General features: G+C 46.8%; 1 protein-coding gene across 1 annotated transcript in view; it reads left to right on the plus strand.

Moving 5' to 3' along the window:
* The window catches only part of SLC6A4 (solute carrier family 6 member 4), a 328,754-nt gene that overhangs the window by 200,769 nt on the left and 110,731 nt on the right, over nt 1–17,254 (plus strand). The window contains exons 5-6 of the mRNA XM_069226260.1: nt 13,111–13,249; nt 16,611–16,745. Coding sequence (XP_069082361.1) covers nt 13,111–13,249; nt 16,611–16,745 — 274 coding nt within the window. The remainder of the gene's footprint in view (nt 1–13,110; nt 13,250–16,610; nt 16,746–17,254) is intronic.

Raw genomic sequence — 17,254 nt, forward strand, 5'->3', positions numbered from 1 at the left:
TGTGATGTGTTCTTTGTAGGTAGAATTTTAAACATCGTTTAACATCTAAGGAGTGTGTGGGGCGTGGCTTGGCCATCCAGCAAGATGGCCGCCACACCGTGAGGCTCTGCTCTGCGGGAGACTTAATCCTCCCATTTCTCCTTGAGAGCAGCCGCCAACTCCTGTGTCGCATTGGGAGCGGTGCAGGGAGACTCGGGGAGGCTGTGAGTGGTAGCAGAGCGTCGCTCAGACGGTGGAGACTGTGCCGGCCGGCCTGGCGTCTCGGGACGGGCCTGGCTGGGCTCGAGGTGAGCGCGGGCCTCAGCTGGGGAGACTGACGCAGGACGTGGTACCGGACGCAGGATCAGCTTTAGGGCCTGACATTCAGTCTCCTACTCCAGGCTTGGATATGAAGTGACCGGAGAGCGGGAGTGGGTGCCTTCGTGGTGTTTTTATCCTTGGTGGCCTTACCTTACGGGTGACCTATACTGGTGCGGTACTGTTCACTTGGTTGGATGCTAACCTGTTAGACGGCGTTGAGGATGGGGAAGTCCGACCATAAGCAGCCTACACTCACCTTTGAGGGGGGTAAAAAGAAGGGTGGCGCGGCCGGCCATTCAGCGGATGATTTGCCGCCTCAGGAGGGGGCTTCTGCTTCCTCTGTGAAGGCTATGTTTTTAGACCTCAAATATAGCCTGGCTGGCATCAGTGCTAAGCTGGACCATTTGACCGAGCAGATGGATCGTTTAAAGGACTGGGTGGATGGTCATGACGCTCGTTTTGAGCAGCTGGAATCTCATACCTCGGACTTGGAGGATGGACGCCGCAGAGATGGAGAACAATTGCTGCGCATGGAACGAGTGCTGGAGGTGATCCGCAACAAGAATGAGGATCTGAAGGCCCCAGCTCGCCGTAATAACATTTGCATTCTTGGCCTCCCTGAGTCAACATGCATGGGACATATGGAGGACTATTTTGAGACCATGCTGTCTGAGCTATTCCCCGGTGAACTCTCCCAGGTACTGCTGGTGGAGAGGGCCCACAGGTACTTAGACTGGCCAGAGAGCGGAGGCCTGTGATTTATAATAACACTGAGCTTAGCATCTTCCATGACTATACCCCTGGGGTGCAGGCTGCCCGTAAGGCTTTCCTGCCTGTCAAGCGCACTCTAAGTCAAACGGATGCTAAATACTCCCTCATTTATCCAGCTAAACTACGAGTGCAGCATAAGGGCAAGTTGCATTTCTTTACTGACCCAAAATTGGCCTCTAAGTTTGCAAAATCGGTCCCTAAAAGGGTGCCGTTGGAGAGTTCAAGAGATTCTGGCGGAGAGAAAGTTGTCCTAAGCGACAATGACTAAATGGTTTCTGCTATTTTGAGGCCCTGGTGGCCTTGCTTGCTGCCTTGTGACTGGCACACTGGTTATTGTTTTATATCTGCATGTTGCCTGCTCTATTATACACTTTGCATTGTGAGTTCCCTCACCCCTCTATCGCGGTCGGGATGGTGTTTCGGATGGCCTGACTCACGCCCCACTGGATGAGTCCTTCTGTATTGTTTAGCACTATTTTTTGGGATGTGCATTTGAGGATGGGTGGGATTGCAGCACTGACCCATTTGGGGGGTCAGCGTGGGTGGGAGTTTGGGCTGTTCTGCTTCCAGATTGCTTCCACTATCTTTCTTCCCTTGTCTTTGCTCCTCTCTTTGCATGCTGCCGAAGCCTTAACTGTGATGGTATGGTGAGGATACCTGCTTCGATAGGTGTTTGGAATAGCACAGAATAGCATGACGCCTGTGCGCTGCCTAACTTGGAATGTACGTGGGCTGAATGACGGGCGTAAGATAAGACTACTGTCTGCCTACATGCAGCGCCATGCAATTGACATTTGCATGCTGCTGGAGACCCACCTGATGGCGCCCACCAAAAATCGTATAAAGGCCGGCAGGATTGGAGAGTGCCACGCTGCGATGTATTTGCACTATGCTAGAGGTGTGGCGATTCTGATTCGGAAAGGGTTACAGTGGTGCACCAAAAAGATACTTGTGGATCCTGCTGGTCGTTACGTCATGCTGCGTGGCACGCTGCTGGATAGACCTTGTAGATTGGCATTGATTTACGGCCCTAATACTGATGACCCTGATTTTTCCGGGAAGTATGGCGGTTGATTTACTTACTGGGATCCAGGACCTTGCTGTGGGGGGGAGGGGGTTTCAATGTGATATTGGACCCTGTGGCGGATCGTGAAAGTCTGGCTCGGCTGCAGCATGTTGTGGCTGCTAGGGCTCTTTCGCATGTGATGACTGAGGGTGCTTTGGTAGATATATGGAGGGCAAAGCATGGAACTGACAGGGAGGGCACCTGTGTCAATTATGTTCATAATAGTTGGTCCTGTATTGACAGATGGCTTGGTACCAGGGATGCTGAGCTCTGGACGCGGTCGGTTGAGCCTATGGCACGTACTCTGTCGGACCATTCTCCGGTCCTGCTTGAGTTGGCTGTACCGGGAGGCCCCGTGCGGGCCTTCACGTGGAGACTTCCTCACGGTGCTCTTAGAGATCAGGTATTCAGGAATGAGATCCGTGATGCCATTATGCAATATTTTGCTGAGAATCAAGGGTCGGTGGCCTCTGCTGGAACCGTGTGGGAGGCTTTTAAGCTGGTGATTTGTGGCATCTGCCTCTCTAAACAGCATGGAGTGTTGAAAGTGCTGAGGGGGGATCTTGTGGAGCTGGAGGCCCAGCTTGTTGATCTGGAAAAACACCTAGTTGCGGACTGGTCGGGCGACCTTCTGGCCACTCTGAAAAGTACGATGACACAGTATGAGGAACCGGAGCTGCGCAAGGTTTGCTTCCTGGGGAAGCACGCTGCAGCAAAGAGATATGACGAGGGAGAGAGAGCTGGCTGTACACTAGCAAACATGCTCCGTTAGCCGTGGGCAAGTAACTATATTGTAGAGTTGTTGGCTTCAACTGGGGAGCGCGTCACACTGGCATTGAGGAGATCAGAGCCGTTCTCACTGACTTTTATGCGGAACCTCCTGGGTTGGACTTGGCGGCGGCCAATGATTACTTTGCAGATATCAGCCTGTTGTGGTTTGAGAATTCACATTGGTCATATTTAGCTGCCCCCTTTTCAGTGGACGTTGTGGTCCAGGCGATCCGCAGTCTGCCGGTCGATAAGGCACTTGGGCTGGGCAGCTTAACACTGTCCTTTTATAAGGAATATGCAGATATCCTTGCACCGCACCTCCTGGAGGTCTATGCGGAAGCTCTTCAGGCCGGTACTCTTCCTGCCTCACTATGGGAGGCTCTTATTGTGACTATTTGAAAGCCCGGGAAGGACCCGTGCAGTTGCAACTCCTATCACCCCCTTTCATTAATCAACATAGACAATAAGATTCTAGCGAAGCTGATTGCTGCTCGATTATAGCCTAATAAGATGCTGCCGGACCAATCTGGCTTTGTGCTGCGCCGCTCTACCGTACACAATCTCTGTACATACTTTGCGGTATCTAGCACGATCAACCCTGATGACCGCGCAGTTGTGGTGTTCTTAGATGCCACCAAGGATTTTGACTCCCTTGCGTGGTCATACATATTTGCTATGGGGCTGAGTTCCAGGTTTATCCAACTGATTTGCTTGCTGTATTCAAAACCTTCTGCCCGGTTGAGAGAAAACTGGACTATCTCTGACCCCTTTCTGATAGCTAGGGGCACTCGCCACGGCTGCCCACTGTCTCCGTTGCTTTTTGCAATAGCGATGGAGCCGCTGGCTGCTCATTTGAGACAGCACCACAATCACAGAGGACTGGCATTTCGACAGCGTCCAATACTAATTTCTATGTATGTGGAGGATATTGCCCTATATGTCCGCGATCCGCAGTGACATCTCAACGCCCTGTTAGATGAAATAGTGTGCTTTGGACGGTTCTCCGGGATTATCATCAACTGGTCCAAGTCGGTGGTTTTGCATCTCTCTGAGGCTACAACGCAGTTCCCCACTGAATATCCCATTGGCTGGGCTGACGGCTCCGTGCGGTATTTAGGTGTCTGGCTGAGCAGGGACGTTAATACGCTTTGGTCAGCGAATTACGGCAAAGCTCTTGCGTGGTTGGAGGACAAGGTGGAGATGTGGCGCTCGTTGTCGCTATCGCTGACGGGTTGCATCGCGATAGCGAAGATGGTTATTTTGCCTAAATTGTTACATCTGTTTATTAATCTACCCCTTGTCCTTACTGTGAGTTTTCTGCAGTGGCTTAGGTCCGCGCTGGTGAAGCTGGCCTGGGCTGGTGGACAGCCCAGAATTTCGTGGGAAAAACTGACACTTCCGTTCGAGATGGGAGGTTTGGCTGCCCCGGATTTAGAGCTTTATTATCAATTTGCGCAGGCACATTTTGCATATTTCTGGCTGTACCCCACACAATATCTGCCACACTTGTCACCTGAAAGTGACGCTGTGTGGCCTGATAGACTACTGTGGGTGCTTGGGAGCCCGTTTAGACCCAGACCACGTGGGGTTGATACTGTGGCTTGCAGCGCAAGGGCTTGGATTGCGTTGCTGTGGCGTGCCAACGTGTGTGAGCTTTTGCTCCTGCGATGCCGGTATTGGATGTTGCGGACAGGCAGCTGTCGGGAGATGTCCGGGTGCATGAGTTTCTCTGTGAGTCTAGCTTGACTATCTTGGGCTCTTGGTTTTCTGATGGGCTGTTCATCTCCTTGGAGGTGGTGCTTGGTGATGGGCGTGATACTGCGCTGAACCGACTATGGCCCTCATTACGAGCCTGGCGGTCTGTGACCGCCAGGCTCGCGGTTGGCGGGAGCACCGCCGACAGCCTGGCGGTGCCCCTTAGGGCATTCTGACCGCGGCGCTTTGGCCGCGGTCAGTGCAGGAAAACCGGCGGTCTCCCGCCGGTTTTCCGCTGCCCGTCAGAATCCTCCAAGGCGGCGCAGCATGCTGCGCCGCCTTGGGGATTCTGACACCCCCTACCGCCATCCTGTTCCTGGCGGTTCGCCCGCCAGGAACAGGATGGCGGTAGGGGGTGTCGCGGGGCCCCTGGGGGCCCCTGCAGTGCCCATGCCAACGGCATGGGCACTGCAGGGGCCCCCGTAAGAGGGCCCTGCTTGTATTTCACTGTCTGCATAGCAGACAGTGAAATACGCGACGGGTGCAGTAGCACCCGTCGCACCTTCCCACTCCGCCGGCTCGATTCCGAGCCGGCGTCCTCGTGGGAAGGTTGTTTCCCGCTGGGCTGGCGGGCGGCCTTAAGGCGGCCGCCCGCCTGCCCAGCGGGAAACTCAGAATGCCGGCCGCGGTCTTCAGACCGCGGTGCGGTATTCCTGCGGCGCAACTTTGGCGGGCGGCCTCCGCCGCCCGTCAAAGTTGTAATGAGGGCCTATATGTGCTTAGAATTGGCGCTATGCTCCGTGTGCCCTACCCCTGTTTCCCCGCGATGCCGCCAGTGTGCCGTGCACTGGAGCTTGTGCATCAAATGCGGTCCCCGTGCAGGCCTATCACCAATTTTTGTGCTTGTATGCAGAGCGAGACGCCTGAGACTATGCTTAAGGCTAAAGTACGCTGGGAGGCAGACATCAGTGAAGCCATCTCTGATGATGTGTGACGAAGATGCTGTGCACATATAAGAGAGCTGTCCCTTAACTTTAGGCTGCGCCTTATTCACTTTAAGTTCTTACATCGTTTGTATCATACGCCCTGTGGATTGTGAAGTATGGGCTTACGTGCTGATGCGCGATGTGAGAGATGTGGGGCCCCTGATGCAGACTTCCTGCACCTTGCGTGGAGCTGTGCTGCGTGAATACTGGACAGAGGTGTTACGGATGATTGAGGAGATGACTGATATCGAGCTGTTGCATATTCCTAAGCTTGCCCTTCTAGGTTATGTGGAGCGGATCCCCGCTGCTCACAGGAGACTGGTTGGACTGCTGTTGTTGCTAGCCAAGCGCATTGTTGCAATGTGCTGGGGACGTAGCCGAGCTCCCCGTTGTCGTGAGCGGCTGTGGGATGCTTCGTTCTGTCAAGAGCAACTCATGATATACTAGGAACTTATGCCTGAGGTCTCCCGACCGAGAGACATATGGGGCCCACTGCGCGCTTTTTTTGAGAACCAGACTTTTGGCAATGTCTGACGGCTTGGCGCTTCACATTGATAACGTTAAAAGGTTTCTTTCCTTTCGTGCTATCCCTCAAGACCTGCAGGAATACTGGCGCACTGTTGGCTGCATTGTTGTTCTGATCTTCCCTCTTTCGCTTTTATCTTTACCCCCTTTTATTTCCCTTTCTTCCCTACTCTTTCTCTTCCTGAGTTGAGCCTTTCTGTTTTTGTAATGTTCTCTCCCTCCTCAGTGTGCGCATCAGAAGAGTTCCGTTTTTGACAGCATTGTACTGTATTCAGTGAAGCCCTGAATCCTGTAATCGATATACTGTAAGATGGTTATATTATTTTGTTGCTAACTATGCTTTAATCAGTTCATGCGAAATTAATGCTGACCTCTCAGATGTGAAACATTGGATATGTTGTTATAACTGCATAGTAAAAAAATAATAAAAATAAAAAATATAAAAAAAGGAGTGCAAAGACCTTTCTGCTGGTGTCTGAGGATTTGGAAAAAAGGTTTTTAAAACACAGGTTCATTTAAGTGAAAATCCAATAGAACTTTTAGAATACATTTTGGGTTTGTTCTCAACATTAAGTCGTCTATAGTGAATTGTAGGCTGCTTAATGGTAAAAGCTTGTATGTCGCTTACTCTCTTCGCAGATGTGAGAGCTAGTAGTATAGCAGTTTTCCATGTGAGATACTTGATCTCAAACCTGTAAATTGGTTCAAATGGCGGTTTCATTAGCTGGGCCTGGACTATGTTTAGGTACCACAGAGGTGGAGGTTCGCTGACTGGTGGGAAGGTTCTGAAGAGACCTTTGAGGAATTGTTTAATAATACGAGCGGACCATAAAGATGGCTCATTACTGGTTCGACGAAATCTAGAAATCGCCGCTAGGTGCACTCTAATTGAGGAATGAGATAAACCTGACTTTGCCAGATGTAGCAAGTAAAGGAGAATTTGATGTGGCTGAGCTGTGAGCGGGTGTATGTTAGACGACACACACCAAAGACAGAACAGTCTCCATTTGAACTTGTAAGTTCTGTTTGTTGAGTCTGCTCTCGCCTTCAATAGAATGCCTCTACATTCAGATGTGATATTTACCGAGGAGAAATCATTGTATTCAGGATCCATGCTGACAAGTGTAGTGATCTCGGGTCTCGATGTTGTATTTGGCCCTGGCTCATTGCCAATAAAGTTGATGTTACCTTGAGTTGGAGATGAGGTTGCTCTAACAGGAGTAGTAGTTTGGTGAACCAGAACTGCTGGGCCATCTCGGGGCTATCAGGATTATTCTGTAAGGTTCTGCCTTCATTTTTCTGATTGCCTTTGGGACCAATGGGATCGGTAGAAAAGCTTAGGCATATATCCCTGACCAGAGTATCGAAAATGCATTCCCCCACGATCCTTTCTGGGGATGCCAGCTTGTGAAGAACCGGCATTTCTTGTTCTCCTTCGTCGCAAACAGATCCAAGTGAGATTTTCCCCAGCGACAGAATAGACAGTTCAGGATCTGTTGGTCTATTTCCCACTCGTGATAAGGAATGATGGCCCTGCTCAAGGAGTCTCCCAGGAGATTGGACCTTCCTGGTAAATGTTCTGCCCTGATGGTTATGTGACGCTGAAGTGGCCAGTTCCATATGTCTTGAGCTTGAGCGGAGAGTGCCTGGGAACGGGTTCCTTTCCTCTTTGTTCAAGTAGAAAATACTGGTGGTATTGTCTGTTCTAATAAGCACTGTAGAGTGAGTTCTTTTGGGGAGTAAAGCCTTTAACCCTAAGGCGATTGCCCTGAGTTCCAGTTGATTGATGTGTAGGTTCTTCTCCGCTGTCGACCATCTCCTGCTGATTTTTAAGCCGTGGAGATGTGCTCCCCAGCCCTGTAATGATGCATCTGTTGTTATTATGAAGCTGGGAGTCTGCTGTACAAATTCCAACCCCTTGGACAGATTTGTTGGCCGAGTCCACCAGAGTATTGCTGTTCTTATAATTGGCGTTATCTGAATGAGTTCCTCGAATGAGCCCTGTGTTTGCCGCCATTGAATGTCTATTTGTTCTTGCAGCGGCCGTAGATGTTGCCAACAGTTTGGGAGTAGAAGGATGCAGGAAGAAATCATGCCCATGAAAGATTTGGACTGAAACCGACTTTTTTCTGGATAGTTTGATTTCCAACGGCTGCATTTTTAGTTGTCTGTCTTTGGAAGGATAGGCCTTTTTTCTTTAGAGTGTCTAGGATTGCGCCCAAGAACCTTATATTTGTAGTTGGTGTTAATTGGGATTTTTGGTAGTTTGTTGTGAGCCCTAATTTTTTGAATAGTGAAAGGCAGGTGGTCGTGGTCACTGCTGTCTGCTGCGATGTAGGAGCTTTTATGAGCCAAACGTCTAAATATGGGAACGCCTGGATTCCCTGCTGTCTGAGATGTGCTGCTACCGGAGCCAATATTTTTGTAAAGATTCTAGGATCCAATTTTAGGCCAAACAGCAGCACCTTGAATTGAAAATGGATCCCAGCTACCTGGAACCGTAGTAATTTGCGATGATTTGGACGTATTGGGATATGAAAATATGCATCCTGTAAATCAATGGATGTCACATGGTCTCCCTTGCTGAGGTGCTGCAGAATCTCTTGAAGAGTTACCATTCAAAAGGCCTGCTTTTTTAGAAATTTGTTGAGCTTTCTCAGATCAAGTTTCCGACGCCAATCTCCTGAGGGTTTTTTTATGAGGAAAAAGCAAGAGTAGAAACCCTTTCTCTTTTGAGTCTTTGGAATGATCTTTATCACTCCTTTTCTTAACATATTGGAAATTTCCGTCATTAGTTGCTTTAGTCGAGGTGGAGGTGGGCCTGATGGTGGAGTGTAAGGGTTTTTTTGGAGACATTTTAAAGAATGCCCTTTTGAAATGATATCTAGGGCCAACTTGTCCGAGGTTATTGTGGACCATTGTTGAAAATGATGTGCTATTCTGCCTCCAACTCGAGATGTGGCACTGTTCTGTTGTCATTGTTTTCTAGAATCTCTGTCTCTTGCTGTCAACTTGCCTCTGGAGCTCTGTCTATATGCAGCTGCCGAAGGTTGCCTGTATTGTGGTTGTTGTGCATAGTGAGGCCGGTACTGTGCTTGTCCCGGTTGATATTGTCTATACTGTTGGTAGGCTGCACAAAAGGAATAATTTCCTCTTCCCCTAGCACCTCGAAAAGGTTGTTTCCGGTACTGGAGCGTTCCCAGGGATCTTGCTGGTTCGGTGTCAGTTTTTATAGTTTGTAATGCATCCTCTACATGCTTGCCAAACATATTTTCACCATCAAACGGCATGTCTAGAATTTTTGTTTGTATTTCTGGGCAGAAGGAAGTGGATTTTAGCCATCCATGTCTGAGAAGCACCACCGCCAGCGCTAGCTGTCTGAATTCGGTGGTAGCGACATCAAGTGCACCATCGATCATTTCTGCCAAAACGCGTTCGCCTTCCTGTAAAATCTTGCATGCCTCTAATTTCTCATACTCCTGCAAAAGGTCTATGTATGGAGCTATGTCGGACCACATCTGATGATCATAATGAGCTAATATAGACATTGAATTTGCCACTCTTACAGTAGTGGCTGCCATTGTTGAAAATCTTTTTCCTATGCTGTCCAACTTGAGACCTTCTTTATCGGGGAGATGAGATTGGTGCAAAGGTGTTATCTGAGCACCTTTGCACTGCCTGTGATACCACCGAATCAGGTTTTGTTTCTCCGATAAGACACACTGGAGAAGTGTCTGGAGTTTTATACTTTTTTTCAAAGCATGGGATTACTGGTGATACAGTAGCCAGATTTTTCATGGCTTTCAGACCTTCTTGCCATATAAAGTCTATTATTGGAATAGCTCTTACTGACTTCTTGGCTCGCTCTTTGAAATCATACAGGAAACAATCTGTCTCCCTTGTAAACAGTGGCAAGTCTAACCTTTTCGCTGCACTGTCCATAAGGTTATGGAATCCCCCAATGTCCTATGGAGGGGAGTCCACCTGAGTCACCAGAGGTGGAGATGGTGTAAGAATAAGATAGTCGTCCCACTCATCTTGCTCGGTTATAGTGTCTTTTATTTCCCCTTCTTCTGCCTCCTCCCCGGATGATACTTCGTGTTCTTCCATCGGTTGTGATCCATCCTGTGTAGGGCTAATTGGTGTTGGAAGTGTTTGAACGGGCTGTGGTAACGTTGAACTAGACCTTCCAACTGCGCTCTCTGACTTATGAGTGTGGCAGTTGACAAGGGAATCTACAATAATAGTCCTTCAACGTGTATTGTAGATTTGATACCAGGGAAGCAGGCACTGGAATAGACTGTTCTTGATTTCCTTCTTGGACTGGTTCAGCGCCCGTAGAACCGTACTGATATTCTTCATAAGCATCATCATCAGCAGCATAATCCTGAAATTTTAACTGTAACTGGGATGGGCTACTAGCCACAATAAAAGGGACTTCATCGTCTGATTTTTCATCCTCATCTAAGAGGTGTACAGGTGGGTAAGGTAGTATCTTACTTGGAAAAGTATGCTCAGGTAAGATTTTCGACTTTATGGGTATTAATGATATTGGAGGAAATGTTTTTTCAGGCAATTGTGTTGTCGTCGACGATGCCTTTTTTCTCCACATCAATGGTGTCTCCATCGATGGTGTGTCCGTCGCCCTTACCCTCATCGACGGTGTGCTAGTCGACGGTGTGCTCGTCGGCGGTGTGTTCGCCGTCGGTGCGTTCGCCGACGGTGCCTTTTCCGACGGTGCCTTTGTAGATGGTGGTTTCGCCGACAGTGCCTTCGCCGATGGTGCCTTCGTCAACGGCGTTTCTATTGATGACCCTGCAATCTCTAATAAGGGGAAATTTATGAAAGCTGTTGTCTATGGACTCTCCGTCGATGAACACTTCAGAAGTTTTATAGTCACCTTTATGGTTGATGAAAGCGGTGACGATGTAACAATTAATGGAGATCTGGCTGTAGTGAATGTCGACGTTACCATCGTTGATGTAGCTGTCGACGTCCTCGTCAATGGTATTTTTTCTGCGGGTGTTTTTGGCGTCAACGGTACAAGACGTTTCTGGGAAGGAGTAGGAGGCTCCAACTTCGTATTGGAAATAGGCCTTTTATGTTTAGAGGTGGAAGGATGAGCCTTATGACCAGTTTCACAGTCAGAGTCATTATTTCTTGATTTTTTACTGACTTTTGATGGTGGCTCTGAGGAACGCTTTGTTTCGTTTCTTTTTCTTTTACTAGAAGTTGAGGTGTAAGAAGAGATCTGATTTTACAATCCTTTACCTTGTGGTCAGGATAAAGGCAGTAAATGCACTTCTTGTGAGGATCTTCTGATTGGAGCCTTTTCTTCCCACAGTTTTCACAATCTCCAAAAAGTCATTTTTTTAGATGTGTGAGACATCTTCACCAATCTGAAGTAAGCAGAAAATGAAATAATGATACTTTCTATGAAGGATATTCTTCTGAATTAACTCTGAGGAAAAGAGGGTTGAGCAGAGCTCAAGGAGACTCCTTCCACATGACGTGCGGTAAAAAATCTGAGGGCTTCAGCATCTGTGGGGAAGCTTCCAGAGGTTGCTCTCATCTGATTGGTTAAAGTGAACTTTGGTCCTTTTTAAAGAAAAAGATATAGATAGACTATTAAGATAACATATTGTTCCCATTGTAGCCTGCATTGCTAATATATAACCTATATTGCTAATATATATATAAATATCATTTTGTATATGTATATAAATATACATATATATAAGTGTAAATAAACTGCTTCATTAATGTACAGTGAGACTCCTACTTCGACGACGAGAAATATTCAAGCATGTGAATCTATGAAAGATTCAATACTGGAGAAAAAGCAAAATGTTTGGGGGTGACCCTGCAATGAGAGCTAGGTACAACACTGCAACAGTCCTCTCTGGGACGACGCCATACACACACGGCTTACACACATCATGGACACCTTGAAGACTTCCCATGGTCTCGGGCATTGAACTATATTTATACTACAACTTGTACACTATGCTGTACGGTTCAGATTTCTTGGAATTGTATCAAGATTAACCATTTAGTTCGTATACTACAAGCCTTGAAAAAGTCAAGGATGACGAAACACGTGTCGGTTGTTTTTTCACAAACATGAAAATTGTACAGTGCTTTCATACTACGTATCCAGTGCATTTCATGATATCAGAGGATTTCCACCCTGATTTAACACCAATGAATAAAATTTTCTCACCTTGATCCTGGGATGTGCCGTGGTGTTTTCTTCCACTGCATCAGTGTTATTCTCCATTCTGGAGGAATTAATTTGTAATTTGTAATCCACATTAACACTCTGGAAGGTATCAGGCGGCTCATTAATTCTAGTCTTGATATCTTCCCACGGAGCTGACATGGAACTCGTAAGACGGGCCACTGAGGGCAAACAATTCTTCAACTGTCAAATCAGTGAGAATTAGTATTCCTATGCGTAGCTAAAGGGTGGGAAGTACACTGGATTTTCTTAGTGGCTCACTATCTTATGGTTACCTGTATTCATGCCACTCACCTAAGGCAAAGGTAGCCTCATATTTTGAAATACTATTTTAGAACTATACTAAATAAATCGAAAATGTTTTAGTTTCATTCAAAGTCACATATGAATTTAACGTTTTGTCAGGAAACATAAACCTACTAGGGTGATGTGGATTCATACTTCACCTAATAAGGGAGGTTATTTTGATACAGTTGGATGTATGCCTCAGGTATGTCACTGTGTTTGACAAGAACCAAAACAAATAGTAGAAAACAGAGAAGAAAGATTATATTGTAGCATTTCTACCGTGCTTTCCTCCCTACACAGTTCTCCCTGGTTCACTTTAACATAGTGCTATCTGGTAACCTTACCTGGGGAAACTGGTGGTCTTGGGCCAGGGACTGTCACTTGTGAATCTCACTTCTCTTTCATAGCAGCATATAGAAGAGGAAACAGTGGGTGTCCTTAACCGTTTCCATGCATTCTCTTTCCAGGCGCCAGGTGCTGCAGATCCACAGATCCACTGGTCTGCATGACCTGGGAGGCATCAGTTGGCAACTCACCCTCTGTTTGCTCTTCATCTTTACAATTGTGTACTTCAGCATTTGGAAAGGAGTCAAAACATCTGGAAAGGTGAGTAAACATATCAATAATGTGCACAATACACTGATTCACTGAAAAACGAGTACACATCTAAAACCCCTTAGTAGACAGCGGCGAGGGAAGTTGGCTCATATAGCTTTTATCAGAAATAGGTGAATAATTATGAGTGGTTTTATGTGGGATTAGTGTAACTGCTGTTTATAACTTCCAGACAGGTTCTTCTGGAAGCTTAACCCTCTTCTCAACACACTAATTTGGAGGGTTCCACCCTTTTCACCTTACCAAACTCTTAGTGGTTCTCGATGGTATCACCATACCAGCAAACCTGTATAACTCTCCTAATAATGCTTCACCTCCATTGGCATCATTAAGGCCATCCTCTTAAAAAGAAATCTTACTTCAACTTCTTAACCACTACAGAGGTTGGGAAGTGTTATATAACTAACGTGGAAGACTTTCTTTTACTGGTATTGGGTAGCTGTGTAGAATGGCAATATAATCAGTCTACACAGACTTGCTTGATTGTACAGATCCCCTAAATAAATTTTTATAGTGTTGCTATCTGGCTTAGATGCTTTTGAAACAGTTGTGTACCATTAAAACCCTAACGTTTAAGGTAAACTGGATTTTCCTGGTGCTGCATAGTTATATAGGTTCCAAGAGCAGCACAAAGATGTGGGATCTTTGAGGTGGCGGCCAGTAACTAAATGTGATTACTGGATGGCTAAGTTAAATGGAAAAATGGCATTTGAATCTCAGTGGCGGCTAGTGGCCTTTAAAAGTGGTGGGGTATAATCCTTGGCTTGAATTCTAAAGAGCTTTTTTTGAAGGGTTCGCTCATACTTTCTTGCACCAAGTTTGCTGTCTCACTCTGACTCTCAGTCACACTTGGTCCCACTAATTCACGCAGTCTCACTCATTCTACTCTTGCCCACTCTGTATCACTCAGTCCCACTCATTCTGAATTGTTCTGTCTTACTGTGACTAAGTCTCAATCTGTTACACTCACTGTCCTTCTCCCTCACTGGCTCACATTCATTCTCACACGTACTTGTCCTTACTGTCACTCATTCTCACTCACTCAACTCATTCCATCACTGGCTCTCTCTCACTTTAACTCACACATATAGTCACACAGATATGCTCACAGTGCTGGGATTTCACCAATCCCTCTGATGGTTAGCAAGGACACCTTCATGCACCTGTGTCAGCAATCAAACAATGTCGCTAGCTGCCTCAGTTTGTTACTGGACCCAAAGCGGGTCTGCATTTTATTATTATATCTAGAGTGACTAGTCATTCACTCTTGATACATTAAAAAAGGGCCACAAAACAAGGAGGGTTTAGCCCATAAAGGAAAGCCAACACTGGGCGAGGGATACCTGTCCATCAAATCAATCCACCCACTCAATTATCCATACTTTCACTTATCCATTCCCCCTTTCTCCATAGACTCATCCGTCCATTCAATCATCCATCCATCCTTTGGCTCATCCATCTGTCCTTTTGCTCCATCCATCCATCCTTTCACTTCATCCACACATCATCCTTCCTTTGGCTCATCCATCTATCCACCCTTAAACTCAGCCATCAATCTACCCTTCGTCCCATCCTTCCATCAATTCATTCATCCTTCCATTCACCCTTTCACTGAGTAATCTATCCTTTTACTCACTCATCCATCTATTCATCCATCCATCAATTCACCCTTTCACTCATCCATCCATTCATCCAGACATTCATCTACCCTGCCTTTCACTCATCCATCCACTGCTTTACTCATCCATCTTTACATACACCCTTTCACTCATCCATCGTTTCATTCATCCATCCACACTTTCACCCCATCCACTCATCCATCCTTTCATGCATTCTACCATCCATCCTTCCTTTTTCTCATCATCCATCAACCCCTTCTTTCACTTCATCCATCCATCCACCCATTCATCTATTCACCCTCCCTTACACTCATACATCCTCCCTGCCTTTCACTCTTCAGTCTAATGTCCATCCTTTCACTCATTGATCCATGCATCTATCCATCCACCATTTCATTAATCAATCCATCTATCCACGCATCCCTCCGGTCACTCACTCACCCTCCCAAGTTAATTTTGAGCCTTTGTCTGCTGGCAGAAGAGGCCCATCAAGAACTCCATCCCACTGTAGCTATTAAATGGGGGTGGGGTTGACGATGCCCCGGATGTAGGCAGAAGCATAACACTTAACTCCTAGTCAACTAGTACAATTGTTGTCCGCAGCTGGTTGCTTCCTCTTGGACCTCTACAGAGTTGACATAAGGAGCACTCTGTCCTGCTCTGCTCCATAATGTTTTTTTCAAAGTGAAACCAAATGCAGAACTAAACACGTGTTACTGCAAGAGAGCAGCCCTGCACCCCTCCTGCAGCCTGCCCCTCTGTGATGACCAACACATTGTTGGCCCCACTCCCTCCTTGTCTGATCGGCCTGCCACACCACACGTCATTGACGTGGATGGAGTTTTGAAACTCCTCTGAGGACTACTGTTTATGCGCCTCAAAATCAACCAGATTACTTGCTTTCTAATTCAGCACTCCCGCTCCGATGATGTCACTGCCCGACTGGCACCTGAGCAGTAGAACATATGCAAAGTTCACTGGAGTTCACCCTAGAGATTCAGCACATTGTCACAGATCAGTGATTTATTTTCAGCAGCTCTGTGTTTATTTCCCCATCCTTGCCTGTCCCCAGAGGGTGGCAGAGCAATGCCCCTTTTGCCCATGAACACCAGTCGTCCCTGATGAACCTAGATGAGGATGTGGAATTTCGGAGCTTAATTTGTAAAATCCTGATCCTGAATGGTGGCACATGGTGCTCACACTAGGTAAGTGTGGTCGATGAGGTAAATCGAAATATGGGATACCAGGCATGAATGGTTACGGATGATTCCAAAACGTAATGATATGAAATTCCTACAGCAAGAGGAGGAAGGTGAATGGACATGTGGCACTGCAAAGCTGAAGATGTATTGTTGAACTGAATGTGGGATTCTGGAGCTAATTGTGGATTTGGAATCGTGTATGTTAATGGGAACTCTAGGTCGAACAACTGCATTGTCCTTTCCTGCAGCTGAGGAGTAGTGTGATATCATGGCAGAATGGGGATATGGGTTTCCATAGCTGAATGAGAATGGGGAATGCAATTGCTAAATTCGGATGAGGGACACCACAGCTGAATGAGGATGCAGGAACCATATGGTATGTGAGATTCAAGAAATGATTAGAGATGTTGGAATTAACAGCCTAGTGGGCATATTGGATCCTTAGGGTTGAGTGGGAATATGATATCCAAGAGTTGAGGGATACTAGAGCTATGTTTGCCTCTTACAATATCTTCACCTTTTTCTCAACAGGTGGTGTGGGTGACAGCCACATTCCCTTACATCATCCTCTTCATTTTGCTTCTACGTGGCGCCACACTTCCCGGAGCCTGGAGGGGGGTGCTCTTCTACGTAAAACCAGATTGGGAAAAACTCCTCTCCACGGAGGTGAGATGACATGGTAGCATAATCCTATTTTGAGGTAAAGAGTGGGGCGTTAAGTCTACAGAGATATATAATTCAAATTTGTACTTTATTCCCCAATCCCAAAGTGGTGCAGGTTATGTAAATCGCCAATCTGATATACAGCAAGGTGCCTATTCTCAATTATGAGGCATACAAAGCTGCAGTATGACATAACTCTGTGGTTCTCTCTATGAGGACTCGTGGTGTTGTACTATTCCATTCCTACATTGGGGATAATCCTGTGATGTGAATCCTTATTACAATTTGGCTGGCATTGTTCCACTCTGCCACTGGCAAGACCCTTAACTTCCCTCACAATGTCCCCTATCCCCAGTTTTAATGTCTCCACAATATCCCATCTGGGCTCAACAGAATCTAGATGGAAGAGATACCCTGTGCCCTTCACATTGCTTCCTTATAGTCCCTTGCAGAATATCCTGCACCTACATTGCCTGATTGCTCTATGCCCCATGGTAGGGCTGTACTGTCCT

Source organism: Pleurodeles waltl, chromosome 3_1, assembly GCF_031143425.1.
Source record: "Pleurodeles waltl isolate 20211129_DDA chromosome 3_1, aPleWal1.hap1.20221129, whole genome shotgun sequence".
NCBI classification, from domain to species: Eukaryota; Metazoa; Chordata; class Amphibia; order Caudata; family Salamandridae; genus Pleurodeles; species Pleurodeles waltl.